Source organism: Mus musculus, chromosome 14 (assembly GCF_000001635.26).
Source record: "Mus musculus strain C57BL/6J chromosome 14, GRCm38.p6 C57BL/6J".
Taxonomy (NCBI): Eukaryota; Metazoa; Chordata; class Mammalia; order Rodentia; family Muridae; genus Mus; species Mus musculus.
The window spans coordinates 32,560,591-32,581,670 of NC_000080.6; the positions used below are offsets into that span (position 1 = coordinate 32,560,591).

General features: G+C 44.4%; 1 protein-coding gene across 10 annotated transcripts in view; it reads left to right on the forward strand.

Annotated features, from left to right (window-relative positions):
- The window catches only part of Ercc6 (excision repair cross-complementing rodent repair deficiency, complementation group 6), a 67,700-nt gene extending 47,300 nt beyond the window's left edge, over positions 1 to 20,400 (forward strand). For 7 of the 10 annotated variants that reach the window (XM_006519120.3, XM_030247860.1, XM_030247859.1 and 4 more), the window contains 11 exons: positions 119 to 235; positions 1,966 to 2,061; positions 5,653 to 5,868; positions 6,194 to 6,304; positions 6,918 to 7,037; positions 7,397 to 7,491; positions 8,923 to 9,068; positions 9,149 to 9,841; positions 14,216 to 14,420; positions 15,164 to 15,236; positions 16,096 to 20,400. In XM_006519120.3, the coding sequence (XP_006519183.1) occupies positions 119 to 235; positions 1,966 to 2,061; positions 5,653 to 5,868; positions 6,194 to 6,304; positions 6,918 to 7,037; positions 7,397 to 7,491; positions 8,923 to 9,068; positions 9,149 to 9,841; positions 14,216 to 14,420; positions 15,164 to 15,236; positions 16,096 to 16,512 (2,289 nt within the window). In that variant the 3' untranslated portion in view covers positions 16,513 to 20,400. Of the gene's footprint in view, positions 1 to 118; positions 236 to 1,965; positions 2,062 to 5,652; positions 5,869 to 6,193; positions 6,305 to 6,917; positions 7,038 to 7,396; positions 7,492 to 8,922; positions 9,069 to 9,148; positions 9,842 to 10,603; positions 10,738 to 11,972; positions 14,421 to 15,163; positions 15,237 to 16,095 lie in introns of all 10 variants that reach the window. The other 3 variants (XR_003950863.1, XR_003950864.1, XR_383187.4) reach the window with 2 other exon arrangements.
- Positions 20,401 to 21,080: the final 680 nt, after the last annotated feature.

Sequence of the window (21,080 nt, forward strand, 5' to 3'; positions counted from 1 at the left end):
GACTTTTTCTATGTTGAATTTATAAACTAGATGATTGTTCTTTAATTTTTAAAAAATGGAATCAATCAAGAAGAACAGATATATTCCTTAAGCTAATATCTCTTTTCTTTTATTAAAGGTTAAAACTGCTTATAAGTGTGCATGTGTCTTAAGAGACACGATAAACCCGTACTTACTGCGGAGAATGAAATCAGATGTCAAGATGAGCCTTTCGTTGCCAGATAAAAATGAGCAGGTCTGTGAGTCTGGAGGTGGCTAAGCAGTCATCAAGCATGAGTGTCTGTGTAACTGACTGGGCCTACAGCTCTGGTCCTGGTGCTGTGGAAGGCTGGGCTGCTGGTGACTGTACCCACCTGTGGCATCCTCCTGTGGCTGGAGTTTCCCTCTGTTAACACATGAGCCTGACCCTATAGCTACTGGAAAACATTGCCATGTTCTTTAAGTCCCAGTTCTTTCCTGTAGACATTGTATTATAAGCTCTGGGATACAGCAGTGAGCAAACAGACTTATGATCATAAACCTCTTAGGTTCCCAAATAAGTAAACAATATGAGAGTGATTTCAGTAATTCAAGAGATAAGACATGTTGAAGGAACAGGCTTTCTCTAGTTGATAGTCAGAGGAGACCTTTGATCTGATAATTGTGCTGAGGCCTAAGGAAGGTCAAAGAACAAATTGGGATTTGGATGAAGAACATTATGGTGAAAAGATGGGATGTTTTGTTAGTACTTGTGGGCCAACAGAAGTGCCAGGGTGGCTAAAGCTGGAAGCATATGTTGAAGTATTTGGACAGCGTCCACTTGCATACGAGTTTGAGGGACATGAGAAGGGTCTAGGATGGCCATAGCTAACACTGTGAGCTGGTAAGGTTGCAGTTCTGAGCAGAGATTGGCTTACCTAAACAGCAAGTGGAGACCAGGAAGAAGCAAGAGCAGCTGAAGCAGTATCAGAAGAGGGAGAAAGAAGAGGAACTAGCTGGGGAGATTGCAGGGGCCCAGGCAGATAGGCTGAAGTGGGCTAGGAGGAGGGGCGGCGGGAGCTGGTAGATTTAGGGCAAACAGCTGATTGGGACAAGCCTGGGTGTTCTCAGTGACATCAGTACCAGGTGCTGACTTCGGAAGCAGCTGGCTGGGAGGGCTGTCCCCCTCTTTCTGTAGAGAGCCTAATGAGCAGGGGACTGTCCTGAGGAAGGCAGGTAGGTGCTTAGATCTAGTGCAGAGGTTGAAGGTCCTGGACTGGACTGGTTTTGTTCACCTACATAAAGTAGATACAAAAGTAGAGCTGTTTTAGGGATGGGAACCAAACCCCTACAGATAGTGGATCTTGATAGCTTCAAGTTGGGTTTTTATTGGTTTCTATTTGTCTGAATGTGGAGACAAAGATGGCTGCTAGGTGAGTGGCTTCGGAAGCCCAGGGCTCTAGATGGTGCTAGGCAGGGTGTGTGGGGAGATGCTTCTTGGAGCAGACAGTAGAGGGCTGCTGTGAAGAAAGTCAAGCTTTGAGGTGGAGGTTGTAGACTTTGAAGGGACGAAAGGCACGAAGTGGGCAGTGTGATGTCATGGAATAACTGACCCCAGTGGGCTGGGAGGGTGGGAGTTGCTCCTTGGGCCTGGTAAACTCAGGAACCCTTAGAACGGAGGAGTTCTAGGTGAGGTAAAGGTTCCTGCCAAGTCAGCCAAACAGTGTAGGTGAGAGGCCTGGGGGAAAGTCTCTCATCACATTGAGTTGAAATGAAGTGTGCCTGTGTACTGGGTTCCAAGAAGACTGCCTGTGAGCAGGAGGCTAGTCTGGAGGGATTGCTGGGTTGTGGGTTGGAACTAGGAGGTGGAGGGCTATGGAGAAAGGAAAACTCTCTTTAGCTGAGAGATGTATCATTGTTGTTAAAATTGTGCGCATTGAACTTCTTAGAAAAGGGAATCATTGATAATTAATGTAGTTTTTAAAACTCTTTCCTTTTCCCTCACAGGTCTTATTTTGCCGTCTAACTGATGAGCAGCATAAAGTCTACCAGAATTTCATTGATTCTAAAGCAGTCTACAGGATTCTCAATGGAGAAAATCAGGTCAGCCAGAGAATAGACCTGAGGAGAGAAAGAAGTTGTTATCAAGGGGGGTGGGGGGGAGGGCAGGAAAGGTCTAGAATGTGCCAGGCTTCGTTCGTGCCCACGTTGTTCACCCACCTGCTATCTGTGGAGTGGCTACTGAGTCACAGCCACAGCTGGAGGCAGATGTAAAGAAAGGAGCAAGGTCACTGGTGTGAGGGGGAGCTCTGAGTGAAAGCTGGACTCAAGGTGGGGATGTGACCCTAAGTCCTACTGCCCAAGGCAGGCAGTAGTGCCCAGTACACTGCAGGGTTTTCTCAGAAATTACAACTAAAATTAGATTATCAGGCCATGGTTATCAAGATGCACAAGTTTTATCAGCTTCTCAGTGAGCCTCATGTCCAGTAAACACTGGCAGACCACTGCCATCTTAGAAACTGGACAGAATTCTGGATCAGATTTCTCAGGTTCTAACTCTTACTTTCCCTGAAAGGAATTTATTTGCTCATTGTATAATTTGGAAATTATTAGACAGTGTAAGTCACACAGATAGGAGAGTTTTGGCTTTCTAGAACACTTCCCACTGTGGAGTATCCCCAGCGCCTGGCATGAGTGTGATGCTGAGATTGCAGTGTCTAGGAACATCATGGACCAGTGAGGCATGAGAGCCAGAAGCCGGGCATCTGAATTTTACTTAGCTGGACATTGCTGCCACTGGGTCAGTGAGGTGTTTCTGTGGCCCTTGTGATGTCATTTTGTGAGAACCGTAACTGGATCTGCAGCCCTTCCAGAGGTGAGGGTGTTTATTACGTAAGAGGACACTGCTTGTTCCTCTCCACTGTAGGTCTGCTGCATTCCCCACACTGTGGAAGAAGAACACTGAGGAGTGGGCCTGCCAGTGACGTGGCTCACAGAGCTAGGAAAGCCCAGCCTGCCAGGGTTTGTGGCACACTAAAGAGAACATGTCTTCACACTCTGTTCCATAGTGGCATCATCAGCATTCAGCATGACTGTGTCTTCAGTGCGTCTGTGTGCTAGGTGGATAAGAGGCTAAAGCTACAGGTTCTCTCACACCCTGCACGTAGTTTCATTGACTTGACATGAACATTTCCTAGGGCCAAGTAGACAAAGGCCGAGCTGTTCTGTGTAGCGTTTTCAGAACAAGGCTTAGCAGCCCAGTGCATTCGGGTATTGTGCCTTCCCCCTAGCAGGTGCAAGCTTTCATGCCCTCCAATGCATGCTGAGCCTGGCAGCCATGGTCTTCACGCTGCCTATCTGAGCATGTACATCTGAGTCTGTTCAGAAGTCCACTGCCCTCCCCAAGCTGTGTAGTGGCTGCCTGCTCTCCTCACCCTCAGGCACCTGGACTTTCAGATCCATCATTTTGACCTATTCGTCACTTCTCAGAACTTTCTTTTTTGTTTGCTTTGTTTTTAAATGTTATGTGTATGGGTCTTTTGGCTGCATGTATGTGTGTCTGTGCACTTGTGTGAGCCTGGTGCATATGGAGCCAGAAGAGGTTGTCAGATCACCTGGAACTAGAGTTAGAAGGCTGTGAGCTGCCATGTGGGTGGTGGGACTTGAACCTGTGTACTTTGGAAAAACAACCAGTGCTTTTAACTGTCAAGCCAACTCTCTGGATCCAATTTTTTAAAAGATTTATTTTATACATATGAATGTTTTGCCTATATGTATGTAGTCTCATCATAACATACCCAATGCACGCTTGATACCTATGGAGGTCAGAGGAGGTCATCAGATCTCTTGGAACTGGAATTATGGATGGATATGTACCACCATTTGTGCTGGGAACTGAACCTAAGTCCTCTGTGTGAGCAACAAGAGCTCTAGACTGCTGAGCCGTCTCTTCTTCTTCCAAATGAGCGATTCAAAACCACTTACATTCCCTCAGCTCTCAGCCTCCCTCACGTGCCTCCAGGGCAGGTGATCGAGGCTGCTCTTTCTATTAGATGGAAAAGGAAAGGCTTAGATTTTCTAGAATCATGTTTAAAAGAAAAACAAGTGAACTGAAAATCATATCTTTTGTTTCATTTGCAGGCCCAAAGTATTTCAATATGTAGTGAAAATTTGAAAATGAATGAGGGGCAGAGAGGTAGGCATACCTCTGTGAGTTTGAGGCTATCCTAATCTACATAGTGAGATCCAGGCCAGTGGGCTACATAGTAAGACCATGTCTGGGGCAAGGGGGAGGATTTTACTTTCATTTTTGTATTATATATTTACACTTAGGTATGAGTTTTACTTTTGTAGTCCATCTCAATTCAGACTACCACACCTATGTGCAGCAGTTGCATGTGGGTAGTAGTTAGTGCTATACTGCATGGGACAAGGTGAGAGAGAGGACGAGAGATGACAGAAGGAATAACTCCTTGGAGAGCTTTGACCATGTTTCTGACTGCTCAGATCTTTTGTTACTACAACTGTTGTTTTGTTAAATCTACCATACCCTGAAAAATAGCTTAATTTATGATTCTTCTTTTTTACTTATATTTTCAAACCAGTCACTGTCTGAATGTTTTAGAAAACCTGAGTAATGTTTGGTTTTTTTGAGCCAGGGTTTCTCTGTGCAGCCGTGCCCATGCTGGAACTTGCTCTGTAGACCAGGCTGGCTTTGAACTCAGAGATCCACCTGCCTCTACCTGAATCATTCTTAAGCTTTTTAATCACCTTGAGGCAGGGGCTGAGGCCTAGGGTTTGGGGGGAACAACCCCAGCCTCTAGGCTTTTCTATTCCGTAGTCCAACCCTGGGTATCTCTTCCATTCATGCATTTGTCGTGCATATTTGCTTTCTGATGGAGTAGCAGTAAGTGGACATTCAGCCTCTGGCTCACACCCTAAAAACAAGGCTTTAAGGGTACTTAGACTGGGAGACCTTTGGTTGGTAGGTCAGGGATGTCAGATACACAGTGCTATGAACTAAATATCCTTTTCTCTGATGGGGGAAGTTGAATTATCAAAATCAGCTATGACCTTTGTGGACATGTTCAGTACAGTAAAATTGTTTTTTCCAGAGAAGTTGTTCAATCAGGGAAAGAACATGAGTGAAAATGAATTTCTTCCTGCTTGTGTTGCTCAGATTTCTATCACTATGACAGAATACTTGAGAAAACCAACTTAAGGAAGAAAAGTGTGGGGACTTATGGTTTTCAGCCCGTGGCCCTTGGTGGGGCCACAGAGCATTGCAGGAAGCACATGTCTCACCTCACGGTGGCTGGAAAGCAGGGGCCTGAGAAAGGGAGCTGGGGACAAGAAATGGCTTCCAAGACATACCTCCAGGCCCACTTCCTTCTGCTAGTTCCACCTCCTAATAGGCCATCGAAGTATGAAACCATCAGTGCCATCAGTCTATTGATGAGGTCAGAGCTTTCATGGGCCAGTCACTTCCCCAAAGCACCATATGTAGACGCCACCACACTGGGAATCAGTGCATGTGCAACCTGGGGTGGGACATTCAAGATCCACACTGTTTCTCAGTATTGACGAAGAGAAGAAATCAATGTTAAAATGGCTGTAACCCATGTAGTGTGTTCTTTCTCCCTCCTTCCTATTGTTACTCCCCTGTAACAATATGTGTTGTTGTTTTAATCACAGATTTTCTCTGGACTTGTAGCGCTGAGGAAGATCTGCAACCACCCTGACCTCTTTTCTGGCGGCCCCAAGAACGCCAGTGGTCCTCCAGAGGATGAGCTGGAAGAAGAGCAGTTTGGACACTGGAGACGCTCTGGGAAAATGATTGTTGTTGAGTCTTTGCTGAAAATATGGCACAGGCAGGGTCAGCGGGTGCTGCTGTTTTCCCAGTCCAGGCAGGTGAGTACTTAGGCCTGCTCTCAGGACTGTGACCACAGATGCAAAAGGTAGGCTGTCACCCATTATTGCTGAGGTGGCAGCCATGGGTCTCTTCACAGGAGTAAAAAGGAAAGAAACCTCACAGCTGGATTCTGGCAGCCTAGTGAGGCTGGGATATTTCTAAGGAATTAGCACAAATTCTTTGGTAGCTATTAATTCTCTTCCTCAAAGCAAGAACACCTTTTCCGTATAGGCCCGCTGGGGAAGGCACACTGCTTACATACATGGGGAAGCATGTGCTTAGTGTGGTCTTGGTTTGCAGACTGTTTCCCTCATCCACTAACAGATGCTACACATACTGGAAGTGTTCCTGAGAGCCCATAAGTATTCCTATCTCAAGATGGATGGGACCACCACCATAGCGTCAAGACAGCCGCTGATTACAAAATACAATGAGGTAACAAGGGATGTGATGGAGGCAAAAAGAACTACAGAGTGTACAGGGAGGAGTGTGAATGTCCACCCTCATAGCCGCTGAACTAGTGCCTGGCTAGCAGGTGAAGGGGGACATTATCCTTTTGGGTATTTTATTGTGTTTGTTTTTCTTTGGGACAGGGTCTCACTGTGTAATCCTGGCTGTGTAGAACGTGTATTGTAGACTAGGTTGACCACAAACTTTCAGCGATCTACCTACCTCTGCCTCAAAAGAACTGGAGTTAAAAGAACCACACCTAGCGACGTTTGGCCTTTGAGTGTACACTTTCTGGTTTGGGAAGTGGGCATAAAAGATTTAGAAGTGAAATTTGCGAAGAAAATAAAGAAACTGGTGAAGTATAGCCAGTGAGAATGTCTGTGTGTGTTTGCACTTTACACAATTATTTTTTTTTAAAAAAGCAGGATAATTAATAAAAGTAGGAGCTCTGGCATGAGGACTTGACTCACAGAGGATTCTGGGACATGTAGTTTGGGGGTGTGGGTAAGCCGCAGAGCCCAGGGTAGGACCTGTGTTGGGGAGTAAAGAGCTATCGCAGCTCTCAGCTCTGCCCACTCTGTTGTGCATCTTTCTGTAGGACACGTCCATCTTTGTCTTTCTTCTGACCACACGGGTGGGTGGCTTAGGAGTGAACCTGACCGGTGCCAACAGAGTCATCATCTACGACCCAGACTGGAATCCAAGCACCGACACACAGGTCTGTCTTCCCTGCAGAGAAGGTGCCCGCAGAAGGACAGCTTCTCAGTGGCAGTTTTCCTCAGTCTCTCTGATGCTGTACCTGGCTTCACGTGCAGTCTTTGAGGTGGTCGTGTTCTGCTCTCTTACCCCTGTGGCCTGGGGGAGCCCCACTGGCTCTCCACGGCATCCATCGCAGCTCTGCTGTGAAAGGTGCTCAGCGTCAGAAACGTCTTGCACTCATGCCATCTTGGTTGTGACTGTCACCCACTTGCATAGGCCTCAAGTGCACATTTCTTCTTAGAATTCTGACTAGGGGAGAAGGCCGTGATCAGTCACTGCTTTCCCTTAGTTGGCTCTTGTTAAATCTCTCTGCCACAGGCCCGGGAGCGAGCATGGAGGATAGGTCAGAAGAAGCAGGTGACTGTCTACAGGCTTCTGACGGCTGGCACCATTGAGGAAAAGATCTACCACCGGTCAGTACAGATGGCTGCTGGGCTTCATATCCTAACCTAGAGTTTTCTGGAAGAAGGGTTTTTATTATTTCCAAGTGCGGATTGAAAAGATCCTTCATCTTAGAGGAATAATTACTATAACTTAAAGAATATCAGAATATTTTGTTGTTTTTTTTCTTTGCCGTTAAAATATATTTTGATCCATTAAGTCTTTTTTGTTTGCTTATTTGTTTTGTTTTGTTTTTTGAGACAGGATTTCCTTGTGTAGCTGTTGACAGACCTACAACTCACTCTGTAAACCCGGGCAGCCTCAAAGAGATCCGCCTGCCTCTGCCTCCCAAGTGCTGGGATTAAAGGCGTGCACCACCACAGCTAACCTTACTGTGTTTTAAAATATCTGAAGCTAGTAATTAGTGTTCCCTAATGTAAGCCAGGGACTCTTTATATATAAGTGACAGAAGTGAGGACAGTTTATTCAGAGACCCTTGGAGAGGTTTCAGCATGTGTCCCTTCCTCTTGTAAGTAGGCAGCAGTAGCTGCAGAGAGAGTCCAGGCATTTCAGCTTTTCCTGTGCCCCTCAGACTCCATTCTTGCCCTAGCCCAGCGCTTACATTGGCACTGAGCTGTTCCAGAACTATTTTGTGTCCTTGTAGGCTGGTGATGAGGTGCATCTTGTGAGAAAGGGTTAACTGAAGCACAGGGGATAGGAGGGAGTGTTGTTGCTTTGTGTCAGTGCCTGTGTGAAAAGGACAGTATTGGACCTTAAGCACCAAAGTGAGCCAGCAGGTGGGGGTTGGGGAGCAGAGCAGATGAGGGCCATACAAAGCAGTGACCGCATCCACAAGAGGGCACTGAGCAGGGCAAGACGGCCTTGGCCCATGAATCAGGGAGTCTGATTGGCTCCTTACAGCCTGTAGAGTTTGGGGTACATAAATGTAAAAAGGTGGGTTTTGAAATGTGATTGGTTTTGGAGGTAAAACAAAACTCATTGGGTGTAAATAATAAGATATCATTTCTAATTGAAAATTTATAAAACTTGGGAGACCACCTGATGTATTATGTATGTTTGAGTTGTAATTTCCCATGGCTGAAGGTTTGGGGGCTTTTTAATTATTCACAGATTTACTGTTACTTATTATCTCTCTTACATTTAAAAAAAACAAAAACCTTTATTTTCATGTATGGGTGTTTTGTGTGCCTGTGTCTGTGCACCTTATGCATGCAGTACCTGGAGAGGCCAGAAGACGGCATTACATTCCCTGGGACAGGAGCTACATAAAGGTGGTTGTGAGTTGCTCTGTGGGCGCTGGAAATTGAACCCAGGTCTTCTGGAAGAGCAAACAGTACTCTTAACCACCGAGCCATCTCTTCAGCCCCATCTCATGTTTTGTAACTGAAATTTTGAGGTACAGGTAAACATTGTTTCATATCAATGTGATTTTATCTTTTTAGACAAATCTTCAAGCAATTTTTGACAAACAGAGTGCTAAAAGACCCAAAACAAAGGCGCTTTTTCAAATCCAACGATCTCTATGAGCTGTTCACTCTGACCAGTCCTGACGCCTCCCAGGGCACTGAGACAAGTGCTATTTTTGCAGGTATTACATTAAGTCATTTAACATAATCAGCTGCATAAGAATTCTGCAGAGTATCATTAGCTGTGTTCTCCCTATTACAGGAACGGGCTCCAGTATTCAGACACCCAAATGCCAGTTAAAAAAAAGGACTTCCACAGTCCTGGGAACAGATCCCAAATGCAAGAAGCCCCCTGTTTCTGACACACCTGCAAATGCTGCCACCCTGATTGGAGAAAAACCTAAGGCGGCGGGAGCTACAGGAAGAAGTGTCACTTCTGGAGAAAGTGGTCCTTTCAAAGGCGACCATGACACAAATGGGAACAGAGCTAGCAGTGTTGCTTTTGGAGAAGAGACAGATGCAGGGTCCACACTGGAGCATCTCTCAGTGATGAGTGGAGATGGGAAGCATTCAGATTCTCCAACAGTTGACCACACATCCAGGCCACCAGTGGAGGCAAGCACCAGTGAGAAGCAGGGTTCTTCCTATGCAGGGGCGCGCTGCCAGGCTCAGACAGAACCTGTTCCCATGAGTGAACAAATGGAAGGTCAGTTTTCTAAGTACAAATCCAAAAGGAAGCATGATGCATCTGAGGAAGAGACCACAGAGAAACGTCCACAGCCCAAGCAAAAGGCCAAGAACTCCAAGCATTGCAGAGATGCTAAGTTTGAGGGAACTCGAGTCCCGCACCTGGTGAAGAAAAGACGGTACCGCCAGCAAACCAGTGAGCAGGAGGGCGGAGCCAAGGACCGGAGCAGCGATGATTATGTGTTGGAAAAGCTTTTCAAAAAATCAGGTAATGATTCTCCTGACTCTCACCTGGGTGCTAGGAAAGCAAGTGTGGGAGCCGTGACTAGCATGGTAATCTTTAACTATGGAGCTGACATTTTGGATATTGTATTTATCCCCATTTTTGAAGACCAGAAAGAGTTTGAAATTTTAGGAAACAATAATGCTTAACATATGGCCATTGATAGTAGATCAGTTACCGCAAATAGTCCAGTGCTGCCTGCACACGTTAGTAGGCAGTTTCCTTTTTGCTGTATTTATATGCTTTTCTAACTACAGGAGGTTAGAGAAACAGGTCATGGGAGAGAGGCAGGAAGGACTCTTGCTAGGGGCAGGCAGAAAGAAGCTGATGGCCAAGAAAGAGGAAAGAGAAACATTAGAGAAATCAACTAACAGTTGCTGAGACAGTGAAAGTCAGCAAGTCCTGCTCAGCTTTGGTACCTCCCGAGTGTCCTCCTTCTTGCCTTTGCTGCACGATGATGACAGTGGTGGCCATTGTTTCCAAGGATTCCTGAGTCAGGGTGTTCTGTTTGGGCAGGCAGGTGTATGCGTTGCTTCAGAAAACTCTGTCAAAGAAATTAGCATGAAGAGCATATGAACTCTGCTGTAGCCTTTATGCTTTTATGGCAGCATTAACAGTTTTCAGCATTTCCTTTGTCATTCACATGCATATGTAAAGTAAATATGCCTACAAATAACTATAGATGCAAGTATGTGTGTGTACAATAGATGCATACATTCTTCTCTGTCTCTCTCCATCTGTGGTAAGAACCATACGATTCCTGTAAGGATGGACCAGCGTTTACTCTCCCACAGTGCAGCAGCTGGAATATGACACAGTGTGCATGTGAGGCAGTAGTGCCAAGCGGCCACCCAAAGACAGTGATCTCAGATAGGAGACAGGTGAGCTGAGCTTGCCGCTTGCTGCCTTGAAAAACATGAGGTGGGGGTGGGGTCCAGATGGAGCCCTGGACAGAGATCCAGGGGGAGCTAGGTGCTAGAGTTTATGCAAGAGAGTGATGGAAAGAGCAGCAGGATTACCCTCCTGCAGAGGGGCTGTTTTGGAGCTCAGCTGGACACTGGTTAGCACATCCTGCAAGGAAGCCGAGTGAGGCTGCAGAAAGGAGGGCGGGGACAGTGCCTGTGCACACTAGGCAGCCTGGTGCCTTAGCTGTTCTGCCTCCCCTGAACTCTTACAGACTGGATAGCCGACACAGGGCAAGACAGAGTGTACGAGGCTTTGCATCGAATCAAATACAAAAATTATCGGGCATAGAAAGAGGCAGGAAAATGGGATTCACAGTGAGGGAATAAATCGGAACAGACACACAGGTGGGGGAATTAGCACAGACATTAAATAACTATAACTGTCCTATATATTCAAAAGAGGCATAAAAGATGTACACATGCATTAGTGAACTTATACGAAGGTGTAATAGCTGGTGTGAAAAATGACTTGTAGGAGATGGAGCATGTTAGACATAACCAGAGAAAATATTAGTGCAAAGAGTAACATAATAAGTCACAGAAGCAAAAACTGTGGGACGTCAACAGTCAACAGCCTCATGTAGTGGTAATTGAGGTCCTGAGCAAGAAGGGAGAGGAGGGGAGTATATCAGTGTGAAAGAGATGCTGGGCAACAGTATTTCAAACTAGGGGAAAGCTATACATCCCCACATTCAAGAAACGTTAAGTAACCCTAGCCAGAAAAGGAACGAAAAACATACCAAAGTATAATAATAAATGGGCCAAAGCAGGTGGTGGAGAGAAACGCTGAGATGTGAAGAGCGTGAGTGGGGAAGAGTCTAGAAACAAAGTCTGAGCCTTGGGAATCCTTAGAACAAAGCAGGGCTGTTGTTACAGCTCTATCTCTTGCCTACATAAATATGAGAAGCCAGGTAACATCATTAACCCCAGCCCTTGGGAGGCAAAGACTGGTGGACTCTGAGTTCCAGGCCAGACTGAGCTGCAGAGAGACCCTGTCTCAGGTGACTAGGTAGGTAGGTGTAACCACCAACCACCAGGTGGTTCTCGGGGCAGCTGGCAGGATTACAGTTGCTGGAATTAAAGTCTAGGACAACGAATGTTAGGATGTCTTCGCTGTAAATGGAGCTAACAGTTTTGCTTGAAATTCTTAGGGCTGTCTGGGAGAGGGGTGAGGCCCCACCCAAAAGGTCTTACACATCAATCCTCAAGCTGGGGCCTGAGTTATTAGTCACAAAATAGAAGTGCACCAAAGAAGTATTCATCGTGTCAGCAACCTTACAGCAACGGTTGGTTGGCTGCAATTTTGCTTCTCAGCAGGAGAGGTCGCAGTCAGGATTGGGAGGATGGGTGATCCGGGAGTTCCTTCCTCTTCAGTTGTTCCCTAAATTCTCTTTCTGTCTGTCCTGACTCCGACAGTCATCTTCGGTTAATTTTCATTTATTTTATTAGTGAAATTGAATAATATATATATATCCATTCTTTTTGTTATTAGGCGAATTGTTTTTGTGTGTGGAGTTTCCCCATTGTTGTACCCTTTACCTGCTGTGTAACGAGAAGGTTATAGGTTTAGTTTATATTTCATTCTCTCCTGGGTTGTTTACTGCTTTGTTTTGTTGTTGATTCTCTACAGTCCTTTAGCTTTGTATCCATTACAACTTCAAAAGAGAGGGGACTGGAGCTGTATTGATCAATGGCAGAATTCTTGTCTATAATGCATGAAGCCTTGGGTCCTGTCTCTAGCCCAGAAAACCAAAGAAAGGTGGGAGGGAGGGAAAGGAAGGGGAATAAAGAAAGGAAGACACAAACTAAGGAAAGCTGTGCTACCTTTCGTCACACGGTGATTCTCTGTTGCTATTAATTTACTAGCCAGTGATGCTAGCAGACTGCTCTCAGTCGTGACGGTAGAAATGAGTGTTTCCTCATTAAGAGTCTGGAGCTGGGGTAAAGCACGTGTTTTATTAGGGAAATCCCTGGTTTGGGGATGGCTTTTCAGGTATGGGTAATGAAGTTTGTCAAAGGTGTTTTCACTATAGAGACAGCAGTGGTTGATATTGAAAAGAGCACCACAAAGCTTATTAATCCATTATTAGATAATGGCTTAGTTAACATTAACCAACCCTGAATTCCCATGACTCTTACCTGTATCATCTGTAATCCCTTTTTGCTATTGGTTTCTATTCGAATTGCCACAAAGGTGTACAAATATTCTTAATAGTGATTGGCTTTTTTCCAGAGATAGCTTCTCTTTTGACTTTATTCCATAAATTTTTCTTCTTCTTAACATTGAGTTGTTCATCTTGCTACTTATCTAGTAATCCAGGATTCTTATTTATTAACAGGGATCTGTAGTTGATCTAGTCAGTACTTCATTATTTTATTTTATTTTATTTTTTTAGGTATTTTCTTCATTTACATTTCCAGTGCTATCTCAAAAGTCCCCCATACCCTCCCCCCCACTCCCCTACCCACCCCATTATTTTATTTTATTTTATTTTATTATTTTCTTCTAATGCTTTTGTTTTTGTTATATTTTGGTGAGGTTTTGGAAGCATAATTATTTCCTTGTATTTATGTCTAGTTAGAAATTTATTTTTATCCTCACTTTAGTTTAATGTTATTATTTGTTTGTCTATCTTTGGGTGTATCATTGTGTGTCCCATGTTGAGTGTCCCATCCTTCTGCAGTAGCCTCTCGGGAGCTGGGATTACAGGCCCGCCACATCGTGCATTGCTCTTCCTTTTTATTGATGCAGATACTCAGGGAAGTGAACTTTCCACCGACTGTTCTATTAAGTGTATTCTAGGAACAGTCCCATGAAGGTTAATTTGCTTGAAATTCTTATTTCTGCTTTATATTTTCACTTTGAAGGGTTTATTAATATTTTAATTTTCTCACAATATAGCTAGGAAGAGATTAAAAGTTAAGACAAGGATAATTTATAACTGTTCCTTGTAGGGTAGTATCAAGTGTGGACAGAAAGTATTTTGTGAGGTTCTCGAGTCACTGCTACCACCCAAAAAATAGCAGCTAAAAGTGTGAAACAAGTATTACACTGTGTAGTATTTATTTTAGTGTGTAATATTACTGTGTGTATTTCAGTGTATAGTATTACTGTACATAGTATGACAGTGTGTGGTATTCTAGTACATAGTATTACTGTGTGCAGTATTTCAGTGCACAGTGTTACAGTGTGTAGTATTATAATGTGTGGTATGACAGTGTGTAGTATTATAATGTGTGGTATGACAGTGTGTAGTATTATAATGTGTGGTATGACAGTGTGTAGTATTTCAGTGCAGAGGAATTACTGTGCATTGTATTATAACGCGTAGTATTACTGTGTGTAGTATTACAGTATGTAGTATCCTGGTCATTCTTTCCTTACTCTTGTTAGTGGGCGTGCACAGCGTCGTGAGGCATGATGCCATCATAGATGGGTCCAGTCCAGATTATGTGCTGGTGGAAGCAGAAGCCAACCGAGTGGCTCAGGACGCCTTGAAAGCTCTGAGGCTCTCTCGTCAGCAATGCCTGGGGGCAGCATCTGGTGTTCCCACCTGGACTGGCCACAGGGGGATTTCTGGTGCACCAACAGGAGTAAAGTAAGAGACCACTCCCCAACATGCTTGCAAGGGGTTCCAGTGGTTGAGGCTAGCTGCACAGTCAAGGCAGGCCAAGGCTTGTTCTCTGTGGGACAAGAAGTTCCCTCGGGGGCCATTGTGTTGGGCCTGAGTGACTTGGAAAAGTCCTGTTGTCTCTCTTCCCTTTATCTCCTGCTTTCTAGAGATAGCTTTTCTGGGGAAGAAGTGATCAGTTTTGCTTGAGAGATGATGTTTAAAATAGGGAGAATTAGGAGGGGGTAGAAGATGGCTCAGTGATTAAGAGCACTGACTACTCTTCCAGAGGACTGGGTTCAGTTCCCAGCACCCACAAGACAGCTCATAACTGTCTGTAACTTCAGGTTCCAACACCCTCACACAGACATGCATGCAGGCAAAACACCAAGTATTTAAAAAATAATAGTGAGAAATATAAATAGTGACTAAATGTTAGTAAGACAATTAAAATTAGCCAGTCTATAGCTATCAGTAATTATTATGCTAATTATAATGTTAGCATATTATTATGTAATTATTATCCAGAATGCTTTCTCACGTCCAGTGTTGAAAGAGCATGTTGAGTGGATCCCACAAGAGCGGAGTGTAACAGTCAAGGCGGTAGAGCAGGAGTGTGGGCATCTGACGGCAGCAGTTTTCCCAGGAAGAGGCTAGTTGTTGAGAGTACCTCGTCCTCTGATGCAGCACCTGACATCCTTTCTGCCTGATTGATTCTCTTTCTTATTCAGGAATAGGTTCGGTCAGAAAAGGGACTCCAGCCTCCCTGTGCAGCATCCTTCATCACTAACAGAAAAGACTCAGGTAACAGGGTAGCCTGGCTGCCTTTCATGTTGAGATCTGTGTGGATGGCCAGGAGAATGTCACTTAGGTGTGAGGATGATGATGTTGTCACTGATGCGGTGTCATTTGATACTTGTAGGCCCAGAGCTGTGTTGTACTTTCATTTGAATCTAAGGGTCTGCTTACTTCCTAGAGCACAAAATCTCAGCAGATTCTCTGCTCAGTCCTTAGAAAATTAATAAATTAATATGCACAGCAACCTATCTGGAGGAAGAGGAGCTGTGTCAGCTTTAGAAACACCATTCTCTAAACTAAATGGCCAGAGAGCCTTCTTGAGTGTTGGGCAAACAGCACTCTGTCTTTCTGACTAAGGATGTGTGAAAGCTCACGCGTGAAGACACCCAGGTTAAGGCTCCAGTTTTAGCTCCATGTGAACTCCTTTGAGAACAGACACTTTCCAGTCTGCCGAGTTCCTGCTTTCAGCAGCAGGAGTCTAAGGTGCTTTCCAGGTTAGGTCTGTTGGTTTAAGGAAGCACATGTGATACAGAGTGGGAAAGGAAGAAGGCTGAGACAGCTGCTCCTTATCCCGTGGCCCAGGCACTGCCTACAGGCACGGTCTCCCTCTGCTCCCTGCTCTCATACTCGGATCCAGGAGACGGCTTCGTTCTCTTCTCCCTGCTTATTTCTTTAGGAGGTGCCCATTATAAATGGGTAGATTCACATCCACATCTCTACCTTGGCCTCGGATGGCGACCATGCCCTCTCCCGCATCTCACCATACACATGGCAGTTCAGTTATCCTGAGGGTCCTCACAGCCTTTGGGGAAGTAGTGGACTAATCTGGAAGTCTGTCTGTTGACGTGTAGTCTTCTTTCTCTAGAACAACATGAAAAAGGAGGGAAAAGCTCACACCCCTGAGCACTTCAGTGGCAAAGAAGATGGAGCATCTGTGTCTGGAGCGCCCAGTTCCTCCTCCCTCTTGGCCAGAATGCGAGCAAGAAACCACATGATTTTGCCGGAGCGCTTAGAGAGTGACAGTGAACATCTTGCTGAGGCTGCTGCCGTGCCTCCCTGCGGCACCGAACACGACGACCTTCTGGTGGACATGAGGAACTTCATTGCTTTCCAGGCCCAGGTGGATGGCCAGGCCAGCACTCAGGAAATCCTGCAGGAGTTTGAGTCCAAGCTGTCCGTGGCACAGTCCTGTGTCTTCCGAGAACTGCTGAGAAATCTGTGCAATTTCCATAGAACTCCTGGTGGGGAAGGGATTTGGAAGCTGAAGCCAGAATACTGCTAACAGTGATGCTCTCTAAACTCTTTCAGATGGAAAGCTTGGCTCCCCGAGCCTGTGATTAGTGTTCGTGGGGTGTGTGTGTGTGTGTGTGTGTGTGTGTGCGCGCGCGCGCGCGCGCGTGTGCATGAGTGACTGTACTTGGTATTTACTATGTCATCTACCTCAAGACTAAAACTTGAAGAAGAAAATAATTGGAGGGTTTTTGTTTTGTTTGTTTGGTGGCACTGTGAATTAAGTTATAAAACCAGGGACCTAACAGTTGTTTAATGGAGCAAATACGTTACTTAACCCAAAAGATGTTGTCAGGGAGCACACAGTATTTAAGAATACATCTCGGTTCTTCTTACTGGTGCTGGGCATATGTCTTCTCTTTATCCACCCCATCTTATAAGTCACTTCACAGTATCCGATAATCTTGGTACCTTGATACAGCATGGGTTTTCTGACCCACTGGTTACATACAGAAAGACACTTGCTATCTGTCAAATCATTAATTACATATAAATAATTCTTCATAGCACTTTTAGATTAGCAGGCTTGGGTTTTGTTGTTTGTTTGTTTGTTTGTTTTAAATGTTGCTGAAGACAGACTCTGGTGCCTTGCACATGCTCAGTATGTGCTTTACCACCAAGTTCCTTCCCAGTTCATACATACGTGTCAAAGTAGGAAGTCTGGTTTTTCTTCTCTGTCATCATTATCTAAAGATGGCGGATGGGGTTTGTTTAAATAGGTCAGTCAGTTCTAAACTTTAGTACTTGGCTCAGAAGGAAGTCACAACACCCGTTCGTTTATTTATTTTTTGTTCCAGTGATCAGCCTACAGGAAATGCTATTGCCCTTGTCCTTAGGCTGACTACCAACCTGACTCACTAACATGAAACATTTGTGCTGTGCCTGTGATGTCTGAGATCTAAGTTATACTGAGCTAGAGAATGTCGTATAGACACTTTTTTTGTTTTTTTTTTTCGAGACAGGGTTTCTCTGTATAGTCCAGGCTGTCCTGGAACTCACTTTGTAGACCAGGCTGGCCTCAAACTCAGAAATCCGCCTGCCTCTGCCTCCCGAGTGCTGGGACTAAAGGCGTGCGCCACCACGCCCGGCTGTATAGACAGTCTTTAACTGTCGAAAGTTACCTACCACGCGGTCAGGAAGGGATCCGTGTTCCACCTCTGCCACTGACCTGCCCAGCCTGGGAAGGTTGAATCTGTAAACATGGTTATCCAGCCAAGCTGGGAGAAGCTTAGAGACCAGTTCTCCAGGTTAAAGTACTTTTTAACAATACACACCTTTATACATTGAGCTGCAATCTGATTTCTTTGAACTTTAAATACTTTGTGCGGTATAAATAGATTTAATGTATTAAACATATTAAATAATTACAAATAAAAGATTTAAAAATACTGGTTTTTCCTGTATTGTCACTGTTAGAAATCCTTCAAGCACTCCTGCCTCCCTATCCTGTGCATTCCAGAGCTCTGTGCAGTTGCCCAGGCATTGGCATGGCTCCTGGCATGGGTTACTCCTCCTCTGTGTTTCCCCTGGACTCATGACTGCCCAGCTGAAAATTGTTTCTCAGCCTCCCTGCAGGTGTGGCCCCATGACAGTTCCAGGCAGTGAGATGGAAGACTTCTAGCTTGAAGCTTACACAGAGGCATGGTGTGCATGCCCCTGAAAGTTCCCTGGCTTGCTGGTCAGGATGTCTGTGAGAGCCTCAGGCGTCTCCTGGCATTTCAGGAGAGGGTGGATGGTCTACTAGTCAAGAACAGCTATCTTTGACCAGATACTTTGGAGTGAAATAAATGAAGTGTTATTTAATACTGTTTTAACATCTAATTGGTGTAATGTATGTAACACACTAATGCTGTAAGTTTCCTGTGTATCTCACGTTCGCACTATGCAGGTCTTTTCACTTATGTACCTCTGCTTTCGCTGACCTGCTGATCTCCAAACCCATCACAGGCTCACTTTCCTCAGGCTTGCCCACAGCAACTAGTTTCCATCTTGGTACATTGTTTTAAAATTAGTCTTGTTTCATAAAATAACCTTACTTTAATTTGAATTTCCCTGATTTAACACCAGACAGAATACCATATTCACCTAGTTTCCTCAGTATAAATGAAAGACAGTTATGAAAGAGGCAAGAACAAAAAGCCATTCTGGGCTAGTCCATCATCCGCCACCACTCCAAATGCCAGCTTCGACTCATCGTAGTGCACTGCAAGGCTGACGTCAGACCCCGTGTCTGTCTGTTCCCTCACACTCTGCACGCTGACGTTTGTCACCTGTGGGAAAGTCCATTTTCCTTTTTATCTCGTCCTCTGTGTCTTATTTTTGTGCATTTCCTGTTCCAAGCAAATGATAGAATTAGCTTATTAGATTCCACTGAAGTGTTGCTCTTTTGGCCGGGATTGCATTAGTTTGCCCATTAATTGGAAGATAATAGACTTCTTTATAATTAATATAATTTTCCCATTAGTATTATGAGAGGCCTAATTTTATTGCTTGGGTAACATTCCTCATAAGGGTTCAGTTTTATATTAGCTTCGTTCTAGATGTTTTACAGAATTTTTGTTTAGGATTTTAAAGGATCTTTTACTTTCACATAAAAAAAAAAGTGGAGATGCTTGACTCATTCCTGTGTCACCTCTGTGTTGCTTATCACTGGAAGCGTTTACATTCAAAGCTGCTACATTCAGTTTTTTAATATCCTATGGTCATGATGCAATCTTGTGAATGGCCTTGTTAGTTACAATGTGGTTTGGATGGGAAGTGTCCCACCTGTAGACTCACGTCTTTGAACATGTGGTTCCTAGCTCATGATGCCCTTTTGGACCTCCTGATGGCTGCTATGACAGACTGTGTCACCTGTAATGTGAGCCAAAAATGAACCCTTCTTTCCTTAGGTTCTTTTGTCTGGGTATTTTGTCAGCAATAAGGTAAATGACTAAATGTAATTATACAGAAATAGATATTTTCCTAACATTTGAAAACTGTAGATCATTCTCTCCTTCCTGATTTATACATTTATAAAGCCACCAATCCACCATTATGTCCCATGTCCATATAATCATGGAAATGTGCCTGAACTCTATATTTTGTTAACTTTGTCCATTCATCTTTACCAATAAACCATTTTTAATCATGTAGGTTTCTAATTGACTGTCAAAAATTGTAGAGCAACTCTTGGATCTTTGTTATATCTTGGATATATTAGATCATCTTGTCACATTGGGATTTTGTGACTACAATGAATGAGCAGACTTGTTGAGGATTATTTATGATGCTGGGTCCCGTGCATCTCTGAATAAGCCATAGCTATGTATTTTTATTACATGTTTATAAAGAAATAATTGTGCTATATCTCGCATTTTGTAATAGACAACTTACGTATGCATAGATAGAAAATGTGTATCATGCAAGCAATTCTATCAAATCTTGGTGAGAACAGTGAGTCTGATGTACAACTTACGCTTAGTCCCAACCTTGATTTTGTACCTGTAGTAAAGGACACCTTCTGAAAACCCACGTGTTCTCATTTATACAGGCTCGTCTCCTGCTTCTCTCTACGTTGGCTTTGCTAACTGATGTTATATGTATCATCTAGCAACTTTGCTGAACTTGCACTCTGATCTGTAAATTGTCCTATAATACTTGGATCAGCTGTAATAGTAACGATTGTGTTTCACGTGTTCCAATATGCACACGCTCTGATACGGAGTAGAAATGATTACAGGTGGCATAGTACTTCGCCATCTCTCTTTCCTGCCATCGAGGAGAAGCTCTAACACCTACAGTTGCTGTTTCCTAATAGATGGCTTAGTTGGGTTAAGGGAATATTCTTTCCAGTTTTAAATCCACTGCTGGATTTCATTAAATGTTTCTCCTGCTTTTATCGACAGTTTTCCTCTTTAATACCCTTCCCTAGTTTGGTGAAGTACACAGTCAAATCTTTCAACATCAAAACTTCTCTTAAGCTTCTACCAGTTTGCAGGTGAGGCAGGGATGATGTACAGATTCATTAGCCAAAAGTCAACACTGACGGGAAACCGGAAGAGAAGTCCCTCCCAAACAAAGCCACGTGTCTTTGGAAACTGTCTTTAAAGCGTATAGAAATTGCGTACCGTGCAAGCAGTTCTGTCAAGTCTTGGTGAGAACAGCGAGTCTGGTGTGAAGCACGGTCCCTTTGTCTTTCCCCGTCCTCAGTGTTAGGACAGACCAGGAGGAGTTACCAGGGTCATGCGGCCCCGTCTGTACACAGAGCATATTCCACATGAAAACCAGTGCCCAAGAATCCATTACTAGGGAGAAGAAAGACTTGCCAGTGACCAAAGAATGAAGTGGGAGTTTTCCTCAGCTCCAGGGGTGGAAGGGTTACAGATCCACAGCAGAAATGGAGAGAGAAGGGCTATAAAGGAGAGCAATGAGAAACAGGTTGGGAGGCTCCAGGAACCTTGCTGCTGCTTTAATTTCCTAGTCTGATGTTTGTGGTCATGGGAGCTGGTGGGTGTCTTTAGCCTTAAAGTGGGAAAAGAGAGACAAGGCAAATTTAGGTCAAAGAAGCTCTGTTAGAGC